The sequence below is a fragment of the Microtus oregoni genome, unplaced genomic scaffold (assembly GCF_018167655.1).
Source record: "Microtus oregoni isolate MIOR12 unplaced genomic scaffold, Mior012 000016F_ref0000370, whole genome shotgun sequence".
NCBI classification, from domain to species: Eukaryota; Metazoa; Chordata; class Mammalia; order Rodentia; family Cricetidae; genus Microtus; species Microtus oregoni.
In genome coordinates this window covers 28,901,856-28,922,341 of record NW_024543075.1, presented here as the reverse complement: position 1 = coordinate 28,922,341, position 20,486 = coordinate 28,901,856, and the positions used below count along the sequence as shown (strand labels likewise).

Genomic DNA, 20,486 nt, shown 5'->3' with positions numbered 1-20,486 from the left:
GAGCCAAGGAAGAAAAGGGTAAGGGAATTACACGGAAGCCAAGACCTGTGGTCCTCTTTTTATATCCTGATCAGTAGTGAGGGAATTCTGTTTCCTCAGGCAAATCTAGAACGGAACTTAAAAATCTCTGTCCCTCTGAAGAACTCAAGGTTCACGGTTTGAGGGGGAACTCTGCTGAACAGCAAGCTGCTCACTTGCACAGGGTTTCTCTGCAGCTTTGGAACCTGTCCTGGAACTCTCTCTATAGACCGGGCTGGCCTCATACTCACAGAGATTCTCTCTCTATAGACCGGGCTGGTCTCACACTCACAGAGATTCCCCTGCCTCTGCCTTCCAAGTGTTGGGATTAAAGGCATGAACCACACCATCCAACTCACTATCACATTTTTGCATGTTATCTTCAAAATGGATATTTTAATAAAGATTTTGCACTATATTCAGGCGCATGTGGGTATGTGCAAATGCCCTTGGAAGCCAGAGGCTTCAAATCTCCTGGAGCTGGAGTTATAGATGGCTGTGAGCCATCTGACATTGGTGCTGGAACTAAATTTCCACCCTCTGGAAGAGCAGCAAGTGCTCTCAATCACTGAGCCGTCTCTCCAGCCCCTATATCCTTCTTTAAACATTTTTAACATTTAGTTTTATTTTCTATCTACAGGTATTTTGCCTCATGGATGTCTATGCACAAGTGCTTGGAGTCCATGGAGGCCAGAAGAGAGCTCATCAGATGCCCCAGAACTGGGGTTACAGTCAGTGTTAGCTGTCATATGGGTGCTGGGAATGGAACCCCAGCCTTCTGGAAAAGCAATTAGTGCTCTTAACTGCTTAGCCATCTCTCCAGCCCCAGGACAGATACTTCTGTTACACAAATATAAATGTCTAAAACAAGCAAACAACCATATGAAATAGTAACAACCGGGGCTGTCAACAGTTAAAAGCACTGACTGTTCTTCTAAGAGGAAACTGAGGTAGCTCAGAAAAATGATGAACTTTTTTAAGAACCCAGTGAAAAGCTGAGGACAGGCTAGTACCCTCAGCATTGTTTTTAACTCTGGCTGCCAGGCACCCTTCAGCACATCAGCAGCCTCCTGTCTAGCAAGGCTGCTGGGGTTGGAGAAAAAGATCTCAAGACGGATTGAAAACAGTGATTCTCTCAGTGCAGCTTTTAAGAGTCATCACCCAAGCTGGGGTGGACTCTGCAACGATGCTGATGTTGGGGCGTCACTCAAGTTGCTGTAAGTCAACCCTGCTTAAGGAAGCCCAGTCAATGCATCGGTCACCAGGTACTGGGGTGGTGTCATTTCTTTGGTCTGTTGTCTGTGCCTTATACTTCTTCCTCTCTCTGCAGGAAGTCACACAGCATGCCCTCTGGCCCTAGCTGCCACAGCTTACCACCTGAGGCTTCGCCTTGGTTGGTGACTGAAGAGGGGACATCACTTTCCTCAGCTGGGGCGGGTGAGGTCGGTATGGCACGTAGGTCTGCAGCTGCGGGAAAAGTCGGACCTCCAGAGGTGTCCGCACAGGGCTGGTGGGAGGACTAGGCTGCAGGGCCGGCTTGCTCTCAGTTGGAGAGAGTGAAGGCACGGACGGGTGAGGGAACAAAGGCACCGTTTTCCTTTCTGAGAGGATGAACAGAAACGATACACGGTGGAATCAAGACGCTGTTTCACCAAGGAGATGCAGCCTCTCTGAGAGCCATCCTGCGTGCCTACCCTGTCCCTGCGCTCTCTCTGAGAACCATCCCACGTGCCCACCCTGTCCCTGCACTCAGGAAGACGGTTGCTGTCTTACCTGGATTTTTGACAGACCCCACCAGGACTCTGTAGTTCTCTTTATTCGCACTCAAGCCTGCCATGACATCTTCGATCCTCCACAGATCCTTCTGTATCTGAGACTTCTCCTGGGAAAGACAGGGGCTCGTTCAGGCTCTTGGCTCCTCACTTCTGAGGATTTATGATACCTCTTCAGTCATAGTCCCTCAACACAGGGGTGGTAAAAACCTTTGAAAACCTGCCAGGGCAAGCACCAAGCCTACTCAGTCTCCTTGAGAAGCAGACCAGTGAGGAATGCTGGGAGCAGTGTTCATCAGCTCACCTGACCTACTTTAGCTAACTTAAAATAAATTGCCTCGAGCAGCACAGGACTCAACCCCAATGATGTACGCAACACCCCGTCAATTTCACAGAGACAGAGAGGGAAGAGAAGAGGGGAAGCCATAGGATCGGGCAAGGCGAGGGGAAGAGAACAGATTTTCAGTTTCACAAGATGGAAAATTCTGAAATATGGCTGCACCACATGAGAACGGACTTAACACGGCTCTAGAGAACTCTTAGGATGCCTGGTGTGAGGGTGCACACCCTTACTGCCAGCACTCAGGAGGCAGAGGCAGTCCTGCTTTACATAGCTGGAGGCCAGCCTGGGCTACAGGATGAAATGAGAGAGACAGACAGAGACAGAGACAGAGAGGGGGTGTGTTAAGGTTAGCATTTCAAGTTCAAGGCCTGGGTTATAAAGTGAGACTTGTCTCAAAAACCATGGCCTACAATAAACCTCAGCTACAACCAGAAACAACATTTGGGAAGATTTTACCAATGGCAGTCACTTAGAATGTTCAAGTGTTACACTACATACGGCGGAATGTCTCCAGTGAAGGGTATTACGGGAGGAATAGCAGCAGGAGAACAGCATACCCTGGGGATTCTCTAAGGTCATCCTTGAACCAGAGGCAAGGCTCTCCAGTGTCCTGGGTTGGTCTCTCAGAACCACCTGAGTGATGGATGACATTAGGCCCATAGGGGGCAAGAGGGACTCTCCAAAGAAGTTCCTTGGCTTCCTAGGGCAACATCTGAGTCTACATCTGGGTCAGAACTCCATCGTTACTTAGCAAGCCCAGCTCCCAAAGTGGCATAGCATGCTGTCCTGTGCACAAGAAACCTCTAGGAATACTTGCTGATTCAAATAAATACACTGAATCAATGTTAGAGCCCCAAGAAACAGAAATAGACCTGAAGCAGAGTTGGAAAGCAGGCCATTTTCCATTTTTAAAATGTGAGGGTTAGGCCGGGCGATGGTGGCGCACGCCTTTAATCCCAGCACTCGGGAGGCAGAGGTAGGCGGATCTCTGTGAGTTCGAGACCAGCCTGGTCTACAGAGCTAGTTCCAGGACAGGCTCCAAAGCCACAGAGAAACCCTGTCTCGAAAAACCAAAAAAAAAAAAAAAAAAAAAAAAAAAAAAAAAAAAAAAAAATGTGAGGGTTAGAACAGCAGCCTGCTGCCTACTGCAATAGGAGAACACAGGCCAGCTAGAATGGCCTGACCTTTAAGCTAAAGCCACCTTTTCCAAATTGACCACAGGACACAGAAATGGGGGTCACCCAGCCTGGCCTCCAGAAAGGCAAATGAGTATAGATAAAAGAAGAGGACCCTCCAGGGACTGAATTCACCCTCTCTCCTCAGGTCAAGGAGACTGCCAGAAGCAAGAGGAGGCTGAACTTCCTACGATTGTCCAGAGAATCCAAGAGAAACTTGCCCTGCATTCCACATGCCTCCCAGGTGGGTATGGGTCCTGAACTGGGCTCCTCTTGCCTCTGCTCTTTTAAAGGACCAGCCCTTCCCCAAACACTGAGGGCTAGACATTGAGAGCAAAGAAGCAGGGGAACTGAGGTGAAGCTTCTCATCATGGCAGAAGGAATCCCCAAGGGAGAGCTTGGGGTAGCTGTTTGGCAAGCTCACAGCCTAATAGGAGGTTAGGGAGTCGAGGGAGGTGACAACTCTCTTTCTTGTTCACCTGGAAGAAAAAGGTTCTTCTGTGTCGTTCCTGCAGGGTCTGCTTCAGCTGTTCCACATCCCTCTCCAACTTCAGGTACTCATTCCAGGCATTTTCCATCTCCTATTGGCCAAGAAAACACTTCTGGTCCCCAGGTCCCCCTCAGCCCAGTCCCCTCGAGAATACCCACCCCCCTAACCTGATAACTACTAGGTAAATGGGAAGGAGAGGCTTAGGCAACCTGGTGGAAAGGAGATGGAAACAGGTAACCCTGGCTACCTGTGTTGCTCACTCCCTACCCCAAAACGGGTTCCCCCCGTCTGGAAAAAATGCCAGCACCACATTGGATTGACAGCTGCAACAGCAGAAATGCTGACATGCTGGAGCGCACTGTGCACAGACTGGACTACAACCTGAAGACCTCTCCACAGAACTGGCCCTCCCTCAACTATCCTGATGGGAAGAAGCTGAAGGGGAGGTGAGTCAGATATGATACCCCTGGATAACCTGCCACCAGGAGGCAGCGACAGGTTCTCATCCCTGGCCTTCAACTCAACAGCAAGGGTGATGAGAATACAGCCCCCAGGGCAAGTGCCTATGACTTCTTCACCCTCCACATACCGTAGACTCTCTGCAGAGCTCTGCACGGATGTGGACGAGGTCCTCCTGGAGGAGTCTCTGCTGACACGTGATCTTTTCCAGGTGCTGTGGTTGGTCTCGGTATTGCTCTGTCTGCCTGTGCAGCACCTCCAGCACGGACTCTAGCTGGTCCTGTGCCAGAACAGGCCAAGAAAACAGGATGGGAGGACTGTCCTCCCCAGAGGAACCAAACAACTGAGACCAAAGAGGCCAGAGCTGAGCTGGAGCTAAGACCCTACAGGGCTTTAGACAGCAGCTTAGACTGGCCCATTAGGCAAGTCTCCAAAATCTCCATGCCTCAGTTTTCTTATCTACAAGGTGGGTACAGAACCTTTTGAGTCTTTATATAGATTATATAGAAACAAATGAAAGAAATGACAGAAAAATTTTGCAAACTCTTCTGACAAAAAGGCATGGCACAGATCTTCAACACCATGAATATGTTTTATTAAAATACAAAAAGGAAAAAAATCTCTCTGAGAGTCTCACTGAAGCCCCAGCTCACTCCTGTCTTCCCATCTAGACTTGCAGCCTTCACAGCCCAGATCCCTGGGGAAAGGAACCTGAGGAAGTGAAAGGTTTTGCCCATTGTGACTAGGGCCATTCTCTCCATGGCAGACCTTTGGGTTCCTCACGTCAAGTCATCAGGCCTGCCAGTGGTTCAGACTCCCAGGCTGAGACATGGGCCAGAACAGAATTAGGGGTACTAAAACCAAGCAGACTAAGGTTCTCGCGAAAAGGACAGGAGACTCAGATACAAGTCTTTGAGGAACACCCTCAGACAAAAAAAGGACTGAATAAACTAACACCCATTTTATTTATTGTTTGTGGTTTTTAAACAGGGCCAAGCACTGCATAGCTGAGGATGACCTTAAAATTCTGATTTCCCCTGGAGTCTACCTTTCAAGTGCCAAGGTTATAGGTGTGTGCTAATCACCCCTGGTTTATATGTGATGCTGAGGATGGATGCTGGGGCTTCATGCATGTTAGGCAAGCACTATATAACCTGAGCTACATTCCCGGCACCTCCTGATGGCTGATGCTAACACGAGAGTGCAAACGCTGCGCCAGCAAAGACAAGAGTGACCGCATGTCCCTCCGCCCACCCACTACGAAGCAAAGATGATGCGTACTTTATTCTCCTTGAGAGCTCGGATCTTGTCTTCCAAGTCCTGGAGGATCCTGTCTTGTTCACAGAAAACACTCAACTTGACCTATAAGCAAGAACAAGTTGGAGAGGACAGGGGTGGGGTGGGGGAGGTGAGAACAGGGAATGGACTCAGGAATAAGAGCAGAAAGCCTATGGGGAGAGCACCACGCGAACCCTGCGGGTCCAGTCAGGAGGTGGCCGAAGAGCCAGCCTGGCACTGGTAACTCACATCAATGTCACTTTCAGCGATCTTCATCGGCTTCAGACTTCGATCCTTAAGAAGATCTCGGCCTGTCATCTGGGAGGTGAACAATTTAATGATTAACTTGGTGGGCGGAGCCAAAACTCAGGAAGGAAGGTTAGTCCTATGGTAGATGGAGGTGGGAGTCTCAGCGGAGGCAGGAGGCTCATGGCACAAGATGGGCAGAAACTTGAGCAATATCTGCATTGTTTTAATTTTCACTTTATGGAAAAACTGAAACCTTTTGGTGACCCTAAGACTATTACATTTCTCAAATTAAAGAAAACACAGGTGCTCAAGTTACAGGGTTATCGGTTTTAAAGGTGTCTGCCCCAAGTGAGCATGACACATTTCTGTGCCAAGAATAAGAGAGGCCTGCTACCATACCTAGGGACAACACAGGACTACACCCCACTGTCCAGTCTGTTTCTGGTCTCTGAGAAGCCCCCTTCCCCATGGACAAGGTCAGCCTTCCTAACCCTATACTGCTAAAAGATCCAGCCAAAGGGAGAAGGTGCCCAGGTCAGGTTCACACCTAGACAGCAGGTTTGGCTGCCTTACCATCTCAACAAAGCAATGAACAAGTCACCCACACTTCCAGCCAGTGGCGCATCCCTGTCCACATCCTCGGTCAACAGTAAGCAGGCAATTTGCTGCCTCCCTGCTCCCGCTGACCCCGTAGCAGCTGACTCCAACTCTCTATTTCATGCTTCCATTTCCCTGAGGCACCTTCCTGCCATAGGCTGTGTAGGTGTGGGCTCCCAGGGTCAAGACAAGGCTAGGTTTAATGCATCTCAAACCATGAGCCCATCTCTGTTCTGTTCTGAGGCTCTGAGCAGTGGACACAGAGAACAGCAGGTAGTGTGTATGTGCTAGGCAGAAGGCCCCAGGATGGACAGTTGTTGGACAGATAGCTTTGTTTTCTCTTCACTCCATCTGGAAGGCCCAAGACGCTTGTGAGTCTGAATCAGGAGTCAAAATGCATTAGCAATCATTCCCTTCAGACTAACCACATCCACGTGCCCAGCTGTCCTACACCCGACCTTAGCAAGTCCAGGCCAATAGCAAATGACTACTTTTAAAGGAAATATTATTTGCCGGGCACTGGTGGCACACGCCTTTAATTACAGCACTTGAGAGGCAGAGGCAGGTGGATCTCTGAATTCGAGGCCAGCCTGGTCTACAGAGAGTTCCAGGACAGCCAGGGCTACACCAAGAAACCCTGTCTCAAAAAACAACAAAAGAAATTTATTTTACATGCATGGGTGTTTTGCCTGCATGTGTGTCTGTGTACCATATGCATGGGTCTGTGTACTCATGGAGACCAGAGAAGGTACTGGATCTCCTGTAATTGGAGTTACAGTTGTAAGTTGCCACATGGGTGCTGGGAATGGAAACCGAGTCTTCTGGAAGAACACCAGTACTTTCAACCACTGGGCCGTCTCACTACCCCCATCAAATGACTTCTTGCTTTGAGCTGAAGGCTGATTCTATTCGGCCACACAGCAGAGGGCAGGGACTCTGGCCTGGTTTGTTTTGTGATAAAGCCTGACCTGGCTTAAGGGAGGGTGCTCACCAAGCATTCATGGAACTTCTTGGGGTCTGTGTCAGAGTATGTGTGCATACATGCATGTACACAGTTAGAACATATGGAGCCCTGAAACAAGCCCTTCCAAGGGGAGGGCTATGAGTCGGTCTCTTCTCTGAAGAAGCTGGCCTGGGCTCATGAACCAGCTAGAAATCACTTTCAAATTGAGGTGTACTTGGGGATTTCCCCAGCAAACTCCTCCCCCTTTTCCCCTGAAGCTTTTTTATTGTGGATGTCTCTGATGCTTAAATAAGGCAGAATCTCTAACTGAGCAGCACCTCGTTTATCCAGCACCATCAGGAAGAAATGAGGTATCCACACACAAAGGCGTTCTGAGAAAGCAGGTCTAAATTAGGCTTTCTGGTGGCATCCCCTCTGAAAGGGTGCCCTTCACTGCTGTCCTTAGTGCGACTCTGGAGCCAATCTTTTGCTCCCCCACCTCCTGGGAAAGTCACATTCCCTCTTTTCTAAGGAACAGCCCCCCCTTGTCCTCTTTACTGTGCCGTTTATAGGATGTTGGGAGCTAGGAATGCAAAGTCCTCATCTTTCTTTCTTCCCTTTGAGTGGGTCTGGTGCCCTGCAGGGTGTCCCTCTCCCAGGGTGCCTGTCACTGCTGTGGCGCTTAGAGTATCTGATAACAATGATGCTTGCTCAGTTCTCCTCTCCAGACCTCTTAACCACGTTAGGGGTCACTGTGGAGACTAAGATGTCTTTTCTATCCTTGAAGCCCAGCCAAGACCTGGCATATGGAGGAGATACAGAGAATGTTTGCTAAGTGAGTTCATGAACATGTCAAGATCAGATTGGCCAGTTTGGCTTCCAATGGAGTAAAGGTCACAGACCATAGGGCACCAGCTTCCTAGAAGCTCTTCTACAGCTCCGAGGTCCCTCGGCTTAGCTCCGTTCCAGAGAAAGGATGCTCTAATGAATAGTCACAGCCAGAGGTAGTATGTGGCATCTAAGTTCCCTTTTTTAAAATTACACTGTGATAACAGTATTTACATCCACGTAAAATGTCAACAAGTGCCCCAACTATCTGTCACCAGAAAAATCAAAGGTCTTGGGTCCTCATTCATCCTAAGGAATCTATGTGGAAAGAGACTCAGGGTTCATGGACCATTCCACTTCTCCACTACATCAGGACCTGACACCTGCCTTCCCCGCCTAGAGCCTCCCTCAGAATGTCCCAAAAGCTGTTTACATTGCAAAAGAGACCATCTAAAGGGTGGCTATCCAGTTCCAGACTGGGACCTGCATGCCAACACCCTGCCTTAGCGAAGGCAGAGACAGTGGAATCCATTGCCTATCTATAGTGGTTAGGAACTGCTGCTCCCTCCCAAGAAACTCATGCTCGGCCCTATCTACATGGAGGCAGACATGTGAGGATGGAGACACAACACAAGATGATGGCAAGCCAGGCAAGCTCCCCATCCCGCTGCAACATAAAGATGGAGCCACAAGACACCACAGATGAGCAGCTCAGCCCAATGTGTTGGCCACAATGCTGAAGAGAGCTTTGGGTTAAAGAAAATCAACCGAAATGACTTGCAGGAAGCGTGGGGCGTCAGGAGAGCAACTGCTTAAGCAAGTGATGATGCCGGCACTGAGGCAGAAGCAATGGAATGGCCCCGCCTGGAGACACGGATCCGATCATCTTACGCTTCTCCCGGGCCGACAGCCCCGTGCTGACTTCTTCAGCACTTTGTAAAGCACGTTGATCAAAGGTTCATTATTTTTAATCTGTTCCGAACAGAAAGGCAAATACAACAAAACGTAACAGGTGAGACATCCAACGACACTTGAAGCAGCCACAGTCTGGGGGCTGGCGAAGGGGAGCCTCAGAGGGGAGGAGTGCAGACAGGTATGACAGCCTCCCAGCCGCCTGCCTCTGAAGAACAGGCCCTGAATCAGCTTTGCTTACTTGAGGGTGGGGGGCTGTGTAGGCTGACCAAGTACAAGGCCACTTCCTTCTTAGTTCTTCTGCAGAAGGCGAGGGGAAGCCTAACAGAAGAGATCTGCTTCTTCCTGCCTCCCTCACTGTGTTCTGGAACACCTGGAAGCTTGGTTTAGAGTGGCTCCATGCTCTCGGCTCATTTTTAACAATTATTTTTCAAAACAAAACAAACAAAATACAATTATTTTCCACAGAAAGTTCTCAAATTCCACCTCCACACATGTGGTACAGCTAAATATCCATGACTGACCAATGGTCCCAAATGCTTATAATTGGTGCTGAATAGTCTGGCAGACCTCCGAGATGGCTCAGTCAGTGGGCAATGCTGCCACTGAACCTGACGACCCGAGCTTAATCCAGGGACCCACATAGTGCAGGAGAGAACCAGCCCCTGCAGGCTGTCCTGATTGCCACACGCATGCCTCAACGTATGCACACAGACACGTTAAAGAAATGCAAAGAAAAGAAAAACCCACAGTCCTCACCCTCCAGGTGAGTAGATCCCAGGCCAACAGAAGTTTTATCTTTTATTAGCAGGTTGAAAATTGAATCCAGGGCCCCTCGTATCATAGACAACTGCTTTATCATAAGTTACACCCCTAGTCTGGCATCAGGATTCCTATGCTGGTTCTATAACTTCGGGGTAAAAAAAATCATTTGAGTGGTGCAGAATCACCTGGAAGGCTCAGGTGCCACCAGAGGCAGACCTGGACTAGGACTCGAGATTTTGCATTACTAACAGGTTCCCAGAGACCGCACTTTGAGAGCCACCACTTCTTAGCGAGGTGTATAGCTCAGCTGGTAGAGTGCTTGGCTAGCCTTCGTGAAGCAGTGGGCTCCGTCTAGTACCACATAAACCAGTCATAGATGCACTTTATAATCCCAGACTCGGGGACAGAGGCAGGAAGACACAAGTCCAAGGTCATTGGGCATCCAAGAACAACCCAGGGTAGACGAGACCTTGTCTCAAAACAAAACAAAACAAAACAAAAAATACAAAACAACCACTTTGAGGCAATCTTTATCAACATTGGCTGTACTTTAAAAACACCTAAGGGACTGTCTGTTTGGTTTTTAGAGAGGAATGCTTGAATATCTTCAGTTAGGTCAGAGTATCTAAGCATGGGGCTCTCACATTGATGTGCGTTTTCCAAGTTCCCCAGTGGTTGAGCTCACAGCTGGGATGGTATTCTCTGTCCCTGAATGGCAGACCTCAAATTTTAGGGTGCACAAGAGTCACACTAGAGCTTGAGCCCAGGACTCTGAGCACAAGGGTGCTAACTCAGTAAAGACCTCCAAATATGCCTTAAACAAAACAAAACATATCTCTGTGTGCATCCTATAGAGTGTGTGTGTGTGTGTGTGTGTGCGTGCGCGCGCGCGAAGGTCAGCTTGTGGAGACAGTGCTCTCCTTACACTGCGTGGTACTGGGGCTCAAATTCAGGTCATAGGGCTTGGCAGCGAGTGCCTTTATCTGCTTTACCTTTGAGTCAGGGTCTCTGTCTCCTTGGCTAGCCTGGAACTACATAGCTCAAGGTGGCCTTGAACTTGAAGCAATCCTGTCTCTGTCCTACTGAGTGCTGGAACTACAGGCATGGATTGTATCAGGCTCTGAAGTTTGTTTATTTGTTCTTTGAGACAAAGTCTCTATGGGAAGCTTTGGTAGCTGTCCTGGAACTCCCTGTATAAACCAGCCTACCAGCCTGGCCTCAAGCTCACAGAAATCCACCCACCTCCAAGGTGTGAGCCACTATGGCCAGCTTTTTTTTTCTTTAAAAATAGTTTTTTTTTTTTTTTCAAGATGGAGTTTCTCTGTGTAATCCTAGCCATCCTGGAACTCAGTCTGTAGACCAGGCTGGCCTCAAACTCAAAGATCCACCTGCCTCTGCCTCCCGAGTGCTGGGATTAAAGGCGTGCGCCATTACTGTCTGTGGGATTAAAGGCGTGCGCCATTACTGTCTGTGGGATTAAAGGCGTGCGCCATTACTGTCTGTGGGATTAAAGGCGGGCACCATTACTGTCTGTGGGATTAAAGGCGTGCGCCATTACTGTCTGGCAGTTTGTTTGACTGAGAAAGTCCTTGTGTTCTGTGGGCTGGCCTCTGATTTACAGGCTCAAATGATCCTCCTATCTCAGTCCCCTAAGAAATGGGTGTGTATCATCATACCTGGCTCAGATCTATATTTTTAAAAACCAAGTTCCCAGGTGTTCTAGAAATAGCTGATGTCCCAGATAACAAACCTAAAAAACTGTCCAAGAAGCTGATGTTGGAAATGGATAAGCCCTGATCTCAGGCTCAAACTGTCAGAGAAAACCCACAGTGCCACGGATGTGAAGCTGCAATGGCACTCCTTCCCAGAGAAAAGGGACTCCCTGGGGTTGAAGGCAACCTTCTGGATCTACAAAGATCTCCCCCAACAGCCAAAGACACCCTGCTCAACCTCACGTGGATGTGTTTCACAGCTGTATAAAAATAACTCAAAGCCAAGAGCACAGGCACACATCCATAACCTAGGAGCATCATTTGAGTCTGGGCATTTGAGAACAAACTGGGCAACACTATTAGATTCCATCTAAAAGAATAATTCTTTTAAAACGCTGTGGACAACAGCAACCCCACCACAGCCCACGCCTGGAAGCCAGTCAGTGGAGTCCAGGTTCTGGGAGACAGAATTTCCATGAAGACAAACTCAGGGCTGAAGTCAGCTCCAGTCACAGAACTTTGCAGAAGTCCTTTAACGTCTCTGAGACACAAGTTCTTGGTTAACAGGGTAGGGACAATAATTTCTATTACTCGGAGCTACTGAGAGAATCAAAACACAAATGAACCAAGTGCCCACACTGCCAGGCAGAAGAGAAGCTTCATCATTGCTCAGTCCTTTTTACCCTGGCATCTCCAAGAGAAAGAACCCTTTCAGAAGAGCATGTCTACCAGCTGAACCCTGTCTGCCTGGAGCTGCCATCTACTGGGCTCACTCCTTTTTAGAGTCACAGGAAACACATGGTGACACACCAGAGCGTTGCAGCCTGGACCAACACTTTTAGACTTAGATTTATGCTTTGAACATCTGTACATATTCATCTGGAGACCCTCGATCCTGGGCTCTGGGTCCTGCAGTTGGCTATTCCTTTGAGAATCTGATATCCCAGCTGGGTCCGTGCAGGGCAGAGCTGGTCCCTGCCCTCTGGTGGAAGCCATGGAGGCACACTAGCCTTTCTTATCAACTCTGCACACACAGTCTAGCATCTACTCTCACATGGGCAGTGGGAGAGTCAAGCTTCTCTCAGCTTCAGGAGAGGCTCATCTGGGGACTAGTTCCCTGAGAAGAGCTTAGTAATTACATTTAGCAGATACACCACCAGGAAAATGTGGCTGCAAGCCCAGCTATTCTCATGAAAAACAATGGCAGCATCCAGAAATCCTCCTCAGGTGACACAGCTGCTAGCTAGGAAAGCACCCCCCCCCCCCTTCCTCCGGATATAACTTGCCTCTTCAGTCTATCAAATCCATTCCCTGCCATTGGAACCCAAGTTTGCCTCCCCCCAAAGTTTAATGCCTTTGGGACCACAGCAGCACACATGGTGTGTTATGAAAGCTGGTAGCAAGGTGAAGGGTAGCACGGGAGCCAATTTATCTCTCTCTCCAATGTGGCCTCGAGGAAGTAATTTACTTCCCTTATAGGGCTACTGTGCAGGCTAATGCAACAAAATAAAACACAGTCCATGGGCCAGACAGCTTCTGTTGCAGTCTGGACAAACAGGAACTCTTGCTCTGAAGCCTGTGCCTCGGTTTCTCCTCTTTTAATCTCTGTGCTCCCTGAGCCTTCCTTCCTAAGGCCTAGGAGAGAAATCAGGAGTCAGCAGGATTTGTTTCCACCTCTCCCCTTGGCTCTAATCTCACCACTGTACCCCAGCTCTCTTTGGCTCACTCTGGTCCTGTCCCCACCTACTTCCTAGCAATTACTCTGAGCCATGATTCCTCAAAGCTCTGTTGTTCATCTGCTCCCTGCTTCCTCAGGAGCCTTTCTCACGGCCCATAGGAATTCTCATGACTCCAGCTCAGAACTGAGCCAAATAGATCTCTGTATGATCATTGTATATACTATCATGTGGGGATATTTTCTTTCCCCAGCCCACATTATTTGGAAATTTCTTATGAGTAGAACCTCAGTTTTTCTTTCGCATCTGCCTTTGTAGAGTTAGCTGGACATACCACAAATGCTTAATAGATACCTAAGTGAACTGGTAGATATCTAAGTAAGACCTTGGTGGACTGTCAGCATGGGAAAACCCTCCGCCTGCCGCCTTATGTGCTAGTATTACAGCTGAGCCCCATGAGGCCTGAAGGCGACCCCTGCATTAGCAGCATCTTGAGCCAGGTTCACAGTGCAGTGGAGATGAGCATGATCCACAGGTCCCCTCCCTCCCCGGGCTGACTAAGGTTAGTCTCCTCCAGTCTGGTCCACAGCACCAGCATGAGGAACTGTTCTCAGAGGGAATATGCAGAGTTGTGGCAAGTCAGGATCAGCTTTCTCCAGGGAGGAATGTATCCCATTTCCCCAGGAGCCCTTCAGGTCTGTTGTGAAGGCTGAGTCAGAGCCTGGGCCTTAAGCATGCATGGGCTCCTAGTGCTCAGCTTTAAAGGGAGAGGCAATGGGTGGGCCTCAAAGTCCCATCACTCCATGTGGAACCTGCTCCCTCATCAACAAACCCAAAGGACCCATGAAGCCACTTGTGGCTGAAGACATACATCAGCCACTCCCTATGAACCAAACACACTTCCAGCAGCAGCAGAGATTCTGATGAAGCCAGTGGCTACTTCCTAGGAACCTCTGGGTCTAACCAAGGGAAGGAAAAGATCAAAATCATGGTCCTCATTCTCTAAGTCAGAGACCTCCAACCAGGGTCACAAGCAACTTCACAAGAGTCACACTGTAAGCAATGAAGTTCATCTGATTCAGACAAGACTTTTCACTTAAGGTCTGGGGCATGAGTGTTGGGCTCCAGCAGGTAATACTCTCAGAAAAATGAGTGTCCATGGGAGGTGGGATCCTGATGCCACTCGCCTTCAAAGATGTATTATCTTTATTTAGGAGTAGTGCATGTGCCTGTGTGAGCTTACTGCACCATGTGCATGTGGGTGCCGGTGGAGGGAATTGAATGCTCTAGAACAGAATAGTAGGTGGCAGTGAACTGCCTGAGGTGGGTGCTGGGAACTGAACTGAGCCATCTCTCCAGCTCCACCACCCACCTTTAGATCCAGGTACTCCAGGTCCTTCTTCAGCTGGAGGTAGGTATCATCAGCCTTCCAAGGAAACAGGGAGGAAAAACAAAACAAAACAGTTACAAACACTAGTGTTAAAATAACTGGTCTTCATAGTAGACCCTTCACATCACACAGCTCTGAAGACACGGGACCACAGCAGACGAACACATCGGGCCATGGAGGAAGCACGGATGTCTTGTGAAACTCAGAGCCCTCTTTCGGCATAGTAGAGCTGGTGGATCACTATGGGAAAAGCCAGCTTATCCCTGCATCCATTGTGGTTTGATAGGGAGGACCCAACAAAGCGGCTAGGGCAAAAGAGCAGATGAGGCAGATCGGGCTCCTGAGGCAGAACCGGGAGATCTGCCTGGAAGAGCACTTGCCATCCACAGAGCTAGGATCCTATGGACAGCACTGCTCTAACCCTTGGCATCAAACCTCTGGGCTGGGCTGTATCACATGCATGAAGTAATATGACCCCAAGTGATGTGGATGAATGGCTGGAAAAGGCAGAGAGAAACAACTTGGGTGATCTAGCAGGTCCCACTAAGTGTGACCTTGGGCTCCTGCTACAAGTTTCCTGGAAGCTTTGCTCTTGAAGGGGGTCCCTGGGTAAGACTGTTGGTGGTGTCTCTCATGGTCTATCAAGCTATTATTAAGAATAAGACTTCCCACAAGTCACACTCGCGTTCAGCAGATCACAGAAGCTAATTGAGGCAGAAGAGTTGTGAGAGCTTACTTAAGAATAGTCCAGAGCTCTTAGTGGACTGGGGGTCTCCAGCTGAGCAAGCCAAGGATCGGGAAGGTAGACAAATATGGTGCGAGACCATCTCCTACACACAGTACACACATGAGACGCTCACATAGTACTTTAGGCCTGGAAGCCCTATCTGTAAGGGACGCTTATGGTTTGCACAGGCTTTCACTATATTGTCTCCTTCACCGCCCCACTTCCCCAAGTCATTGTCCCTACACACTTTGAACATGAGGAAAAAAGATAGCTGAAGCATGTTATTTAAAATCAAATTCGTGATTTATGACTCTTCTTTTTCTTTGTGTGTGTGTGGTATGCATGTGGGTGTGCATGTTTTTGCATGTGTGGGGCACACACATGTGTGAGAGCATTCCATTGCTCTTCTACCTATTTATAAGGCAGGGCTCACTGAAACAGCAGTCTTACTAGTGAGCTTGCTCTGGGGTTGGAATCACAGGAGGACAGCCACACCCAGCCAGCATTTAACAGGTTTCACACAATTTCGTGGAAAGCTCTTTAACCACGAATAATCTACTTAGTCTCACGACTTAGGTTTGCTCGTTTGTTTTTAACAAACAAACACATTCTCTTACACCCATTTTTCTAATTACATTTCCTGGGTCCACCAGATCCTGCTAAAAGGGGAAGTGACAATGCCAGCACCCTCATCTGTCCTCTGCCTTGCTCTGTGCTGCATGAAGGGACGAGGCTGGTATGGCTGAATCACCGCTGCCCAAGGACAACTCTGCAGACAAGAAGGACTCCGTTTCCTTTAGCTGCTCCAGGAGCCCAAGAGAGCAACTCTCTGGGCAGTCTCATGAAGCCTGAAATCCAAGGCCCTGGTGCTATTTAACACTCTAAAACAGGGATTCTGGCTCCAGCCTGCAAGCTCCTGGAAACACAGTAGGTTACTGCCCCTTAAGGATCCTCTTGTCCCATAATGACAATTCAGTCCCACCTTACCTATGCAGGTTCCTAGAAGGCCAAATAGGACAAGAGATGAGGGCTGTTCTGCAAGGGGAGGTGCCCTACATTTCCCTCCAGGCTGACCCACATGTCTTCAATGAATGACAAGGCAGAGTGACAATGAGTGACAGGGCACAGCTCTTAGACAAGATGACCATGTGCCAGCCTGGCAACTGCACAGCTCAAGAAGCAAGGTTCAGGTCTGTCCCACCCCATGCATCCTCTCCCCTGTGCCAGAGCGAGGTAGGGAGACGCTCCACCATTGCCCACAGTGACTGGCTATAGCACCCAGAAGCAAACAGGCAAGGGAAGAAGGAGAGAGTCAGCCAGCAGGACAGACCAGAGCACACTGCACGGGGAAACATGAGTGGCAGGCCATCCCTGCGTGGGCCCAGGAGAGCCCACCGGCGCTGACCTGGCAGGCAGGAAAGGTCAAGTAGTGGTGCAGTAACTGGCCCACGGCGAAATTGCGCACGCTGGCCAACTTGGCCTGGTGCCGCTGCAACCGGGTGAGCAGCAGCGAGAGCTCTTCCAGCTGCGGGCGTGTAGACACATCAGGAGGGAGTCAGCCACCGCAGGGCACACCGCTGCAATTATACTCTTCACCCCGTGCCAGGAAAACATTGATGTGACACCACTAGGCAATGATCGCATTGTCTCTGTCATTAGGGCAAATAAAGGCACCGCCAGCATAGGGCACAGGAAGCTGCTTGCTCAGAAGCCACCAGTTCAGCTTCACCAGAAGGATGGGTGCTTTGAAGGGAGAGTTAACCAATCACAGTGAACTTTGAAGGGAGAGTTAACCAATCGCAGTGAAGGCCAGGGAAGAAAGGAGGGGTGTTAAAGGAGAAAGCAGGTAGGTAGAAGAAAGAGGGGACCAGCCCAACATTCTCCTCCACTTTTCTCAGTCTTTGGAGGGTCTGCTACAAAGCCTGAGTGAGCCGCTGGGCCTCTCTTTCACCTCATCACTAAAAAGAGGTCAAAAGCTGCCTTGTGGGCTGCAGTTGATTAGCTCTGAGGGAGGAAATACCATTGGCTAGGGTCTCATATGCTAAGGCACACATCAATCACCTGGAGAGGGAAGTGGGGAGCCGCTTACCGATTTTCCATGTAAGCTGGGAGCACTGACTGTGTGGGTCATGTAGCCCATGGAAGGCATGGAGCGCCGGTCCACATGAGAGGAGCTCTGTAACAGGAGAGGAGAAGCCAGACTGAGGCCAGGCAAGGAGACCTCAGTCACTCACTGCCAGGCCCACCTACCACGTGCCCTTCTGCCTGTTTGAGCCCTGGGTGCCTGGTCTCCAAAAGGAACACATAGCCTTCCTCACTAGGCATAGTACAGCAACTGAAAGTCGCCCCTGGAGAGGTAAGTCTCAGCTAGGTTGTTATGGACTCATGGGCTGACTGAAGGTAAACACCTTTTCCTGCCTTGTAGGCTGCCAAGAAGCCAGAGTGACTCTGTCTCTCAATCTCAGACCCCAGTCACCCGGCAGAAGTTCCTAGGCCTCACCTTAAGAGCATGACCCCGTGCCTTCCTGGGAGAACCTCCCAAAGAGATGTCCACACTCCTCCTCTGCTCAGGTGGCTTCACTGTGACCCTTTCTGCTGGTGTATGTGGCCGCCGGGGTGGTAAGGGCTTGGGAGGCCCTAGAGGAGGGATGTCAGAAGGAGATGGAGGCACAGAGATGGAGCGGGGCACCTCTAGCAGGCTCCGGCTGCGGCCCTGCTCAGTGAACTCCGGGGAGCCAGCTCCTATGGGTGCGGTGGGGCTGCCATGCCGGAACTGCTGCCTCTGCTGCCACTCATACAGCTGCCACACGGTACCATCCCTGTGTGCCCGACGCTCCTCACTGGACATCTTCAGATGGCTTGCTCGGTCCTGTGCGTACTTGTAGTCACTGGGCAGGTTCCGGGGAGGGGGTGAAGAGCTCCCAGAAGGATGTCTAGTGTTTTTGGGAAGAGTCTGGTAGTTTTCCGGGAAGGACAGGGGCTGACTGGGACCCTGGCGAGGAAGTGTCTGGTCTAACGGCAAGCTGAGAAAGGGAGAAAGAGCATGTCAGACCATCACTCAAGGCAACACAGCTAAGGAAACTCACAAGATCAACTTGCTGGGGAGACTGTGAGGACCCCAAACAGTGGCTGAAGCAGACACATAGGGCTTTGTACTGAAGAAGACCCCAGACACAGTTTTCTCTGACAGCCAGGATCACCAGGGGGTTCCCTTGCCCATCACTCCTGGTGCAGAATGATTAAACTGCCTCTCTTCTCCTGCCAGCTGTCAATGACAAGCAATGTTTGTGGGTCTGGAAAGGTCCCATAGTTCTTTTCTTCTGCCTGGGAGCCTAGCACTGCTGGAGGAATTCCTACAGCCAGTAGCCTTTAAGTTACCAGCCCACTTGGGCGTGGCCTCTTATACTACACAAGCCAACAGTAAAGTGCACATCCAGCCTCTCTCTTCAGGCTATTTGGTTGCTGTTCCCCATTTGTTCGAGCAGATGACTATAATCTGTGAGTCTACCCCTAAATAAATAACCCTCTACTATACTCAATTCTGAGCTACTGTGGGATTTCTTTTAAGCATCCGTCATCATAGCACCAACCCCTGAAGTTCACAAAGAAAATGGCTGGAGCTGGAGTCTTCTCTTTACTACCTTTCTAACCCAGAGACAGCTTCCTTCCCTCCTCCAGACAACTCTGAGGGCCTCCTAACGTGTTTCCTGTACATCTGACCACTCCAGTGTGCCCCAAGCCCCCTCAGTGCCCTGCTGTCTACAGAGTTCAAATCCTGATTCCGTTTTATCAACGTCATATAGCAAACTTATACAGAGTGCACTGCTGTGTGTCAGACATTGCTCTGGGCCGATGCTAACTCTAAGTATGGCCAGTGAAGGCAGTGGCGGCGGCAGCACCCAAGGCCTGTTCAGAAGGTAGATTCCTGAATTAAGTTAGACACTGTACACGCTCACTTCTATGGGGATGCAGAGAAGCCATGAGTAAAGCTGTGGTTACCAGACCTGGGGAAGGCAGAAATAAACGGGGAGATGTTGGTCAGTGTGAGCCAGGCTTCAGCTGGACCAAGTGAGCATGTATTAGAGCACCGCTGCACAACGCGGTGATAATACATACTTCAAGACTGGGTGTTCTCACCACATACACACAAGGGTATGTGGGTGGGGTGATGCGCATTCATCGGCTTGTTTCAACCACATCAATGTATGAATACACTAGTCTGCCCCATCTAGTACATCAATATATAATTAATACTTTTTAAAGATGAATGATTATGTGTATGTACATGTGTTACGTGTACATGACCGTGTACATGTGTGTAGACAAGTATCCTGCTCTAACACCCTCGGCCTATTCCTTTGAGACAGTGTCTCTCACCGGCCCATAACTTCTTGTTCTGACTAAGCTGGCTAGCCGGTAAGCTCCTAGATCCACGTCTGTGCCCAAACACTGGGGTTGCCTGGCATGGGCAAAACCCCTGGTGCTAATGTGGGTGCTGAAGACCTGAGCTCAGTTTCTCAGGCTTGCACATAAAACACTCTTGCCAACTGCCCCATAATTATTTCTTTTTGATTAAAAGGAAAAGCTGGAGGGAAGCCTTAGTACTGGCTGCTCTTGCAAAGGACCTGGGTTCAATCCTCAGCACCCACATGGTGACTCACAACCATCTGTAATGCTAGTTCCAGGGACTCTAACTCTCTTTTCTGACCTCTGCAGATAGCAGAAATATACACAGTACACATACATGCAGGCAAAACATTTATATGTATAAAATAAATCTAAAAAGTCTTTTAAATACAGGGCTAGGATATAACTTAGTTGCTAAGAGTCCTTGCCAGGCATACACAAAGCCCTGAGTTCAGGAGCCTATCTAAAATATAGTTTTGAAATGTAGGTTTTCTCAGCCCTACTAGACTTATGAGTGCTAACTTCCGGCAGAGTGTGTTCACCTTGTTTAAACAAGTGCTCTTCTAATGGCCTATTAAATCTGCCTGACCTCAGGTCTGTGTTTTTTCTGAGTCTCCCTTCCCTTTCTATAACTTGTGGATAAGAGCCTCCGACTAGATCACTGTGAGGAGTAGAGGGGAGCCGTCAAGCAGGGTAGCTTCCCTTGACAGCTTTTCATTTAGCTGAGGGGATTTTAAGATCTCTT

At 49.4% G+C, this 20,486-nt stretch overlaps 1 protein-coding gene across 4 annotated transcripts in view; it reads right to left on the bottom strand.

The window, feature by feature from the left end:
- The window catches only part of Plekha7 (pleckstrin homology domain containing A7), a 187,189-nt gene that overhangs the window by 15,385 nt on the left and 151,318 nt on the right, over positions 1 to 20,486 (bottom strand). For 2 of the 4 annotated variants that reach the window (XM_041666427.1, XM_041666428.1), the window contains 9 exons: positions 17,835 to 18,357; positions 17,424 to 17,510; positions 14,590 to 14,643; positions 5,785 to 5,853; positions 5,539 to 5,619; positions 4,388 to 4,537; positions 3,788 to 3,889; positions 1,792 to 1,900; positions 1,393 to 1,619 (listed from right to left, as the gene is read on the bottom strand). In XM_041666427.1, the coding sequence (XP_041522361.1) occupies positions 1,393 to 1,619; positions 1,792 to 1,900; positions 3,788 to 3,889; positions 4,388 to 4,537; positions 5,539 to 5,619; positions 5,785 to 5,853; positions 14,590 to 14,643; positions 17,424 to 17,510; positions 17,835 to 18,357 (1,402 nt within the window). Of the gene's footprint in view, positions 1 to 1,392; positions 1,620 to 1,791; positions 1,901 to 3,787; positions 3,890 to 4,387; positions 4,538 to 5,538; positions 5,620 to 5,784; positions 5,854 to 9,043; positions 9,125 to 14,589; positions 14,644 to 16,739; positions 16,860 to 17,423; positions 17,511 to 17,834; positions 18,358 to 20,486 lie in introns of all 4 variants that reach the window. The other 2 variants (XM_041666425.1, XM_041666424.1) reach the window with 2 other exon arrangements.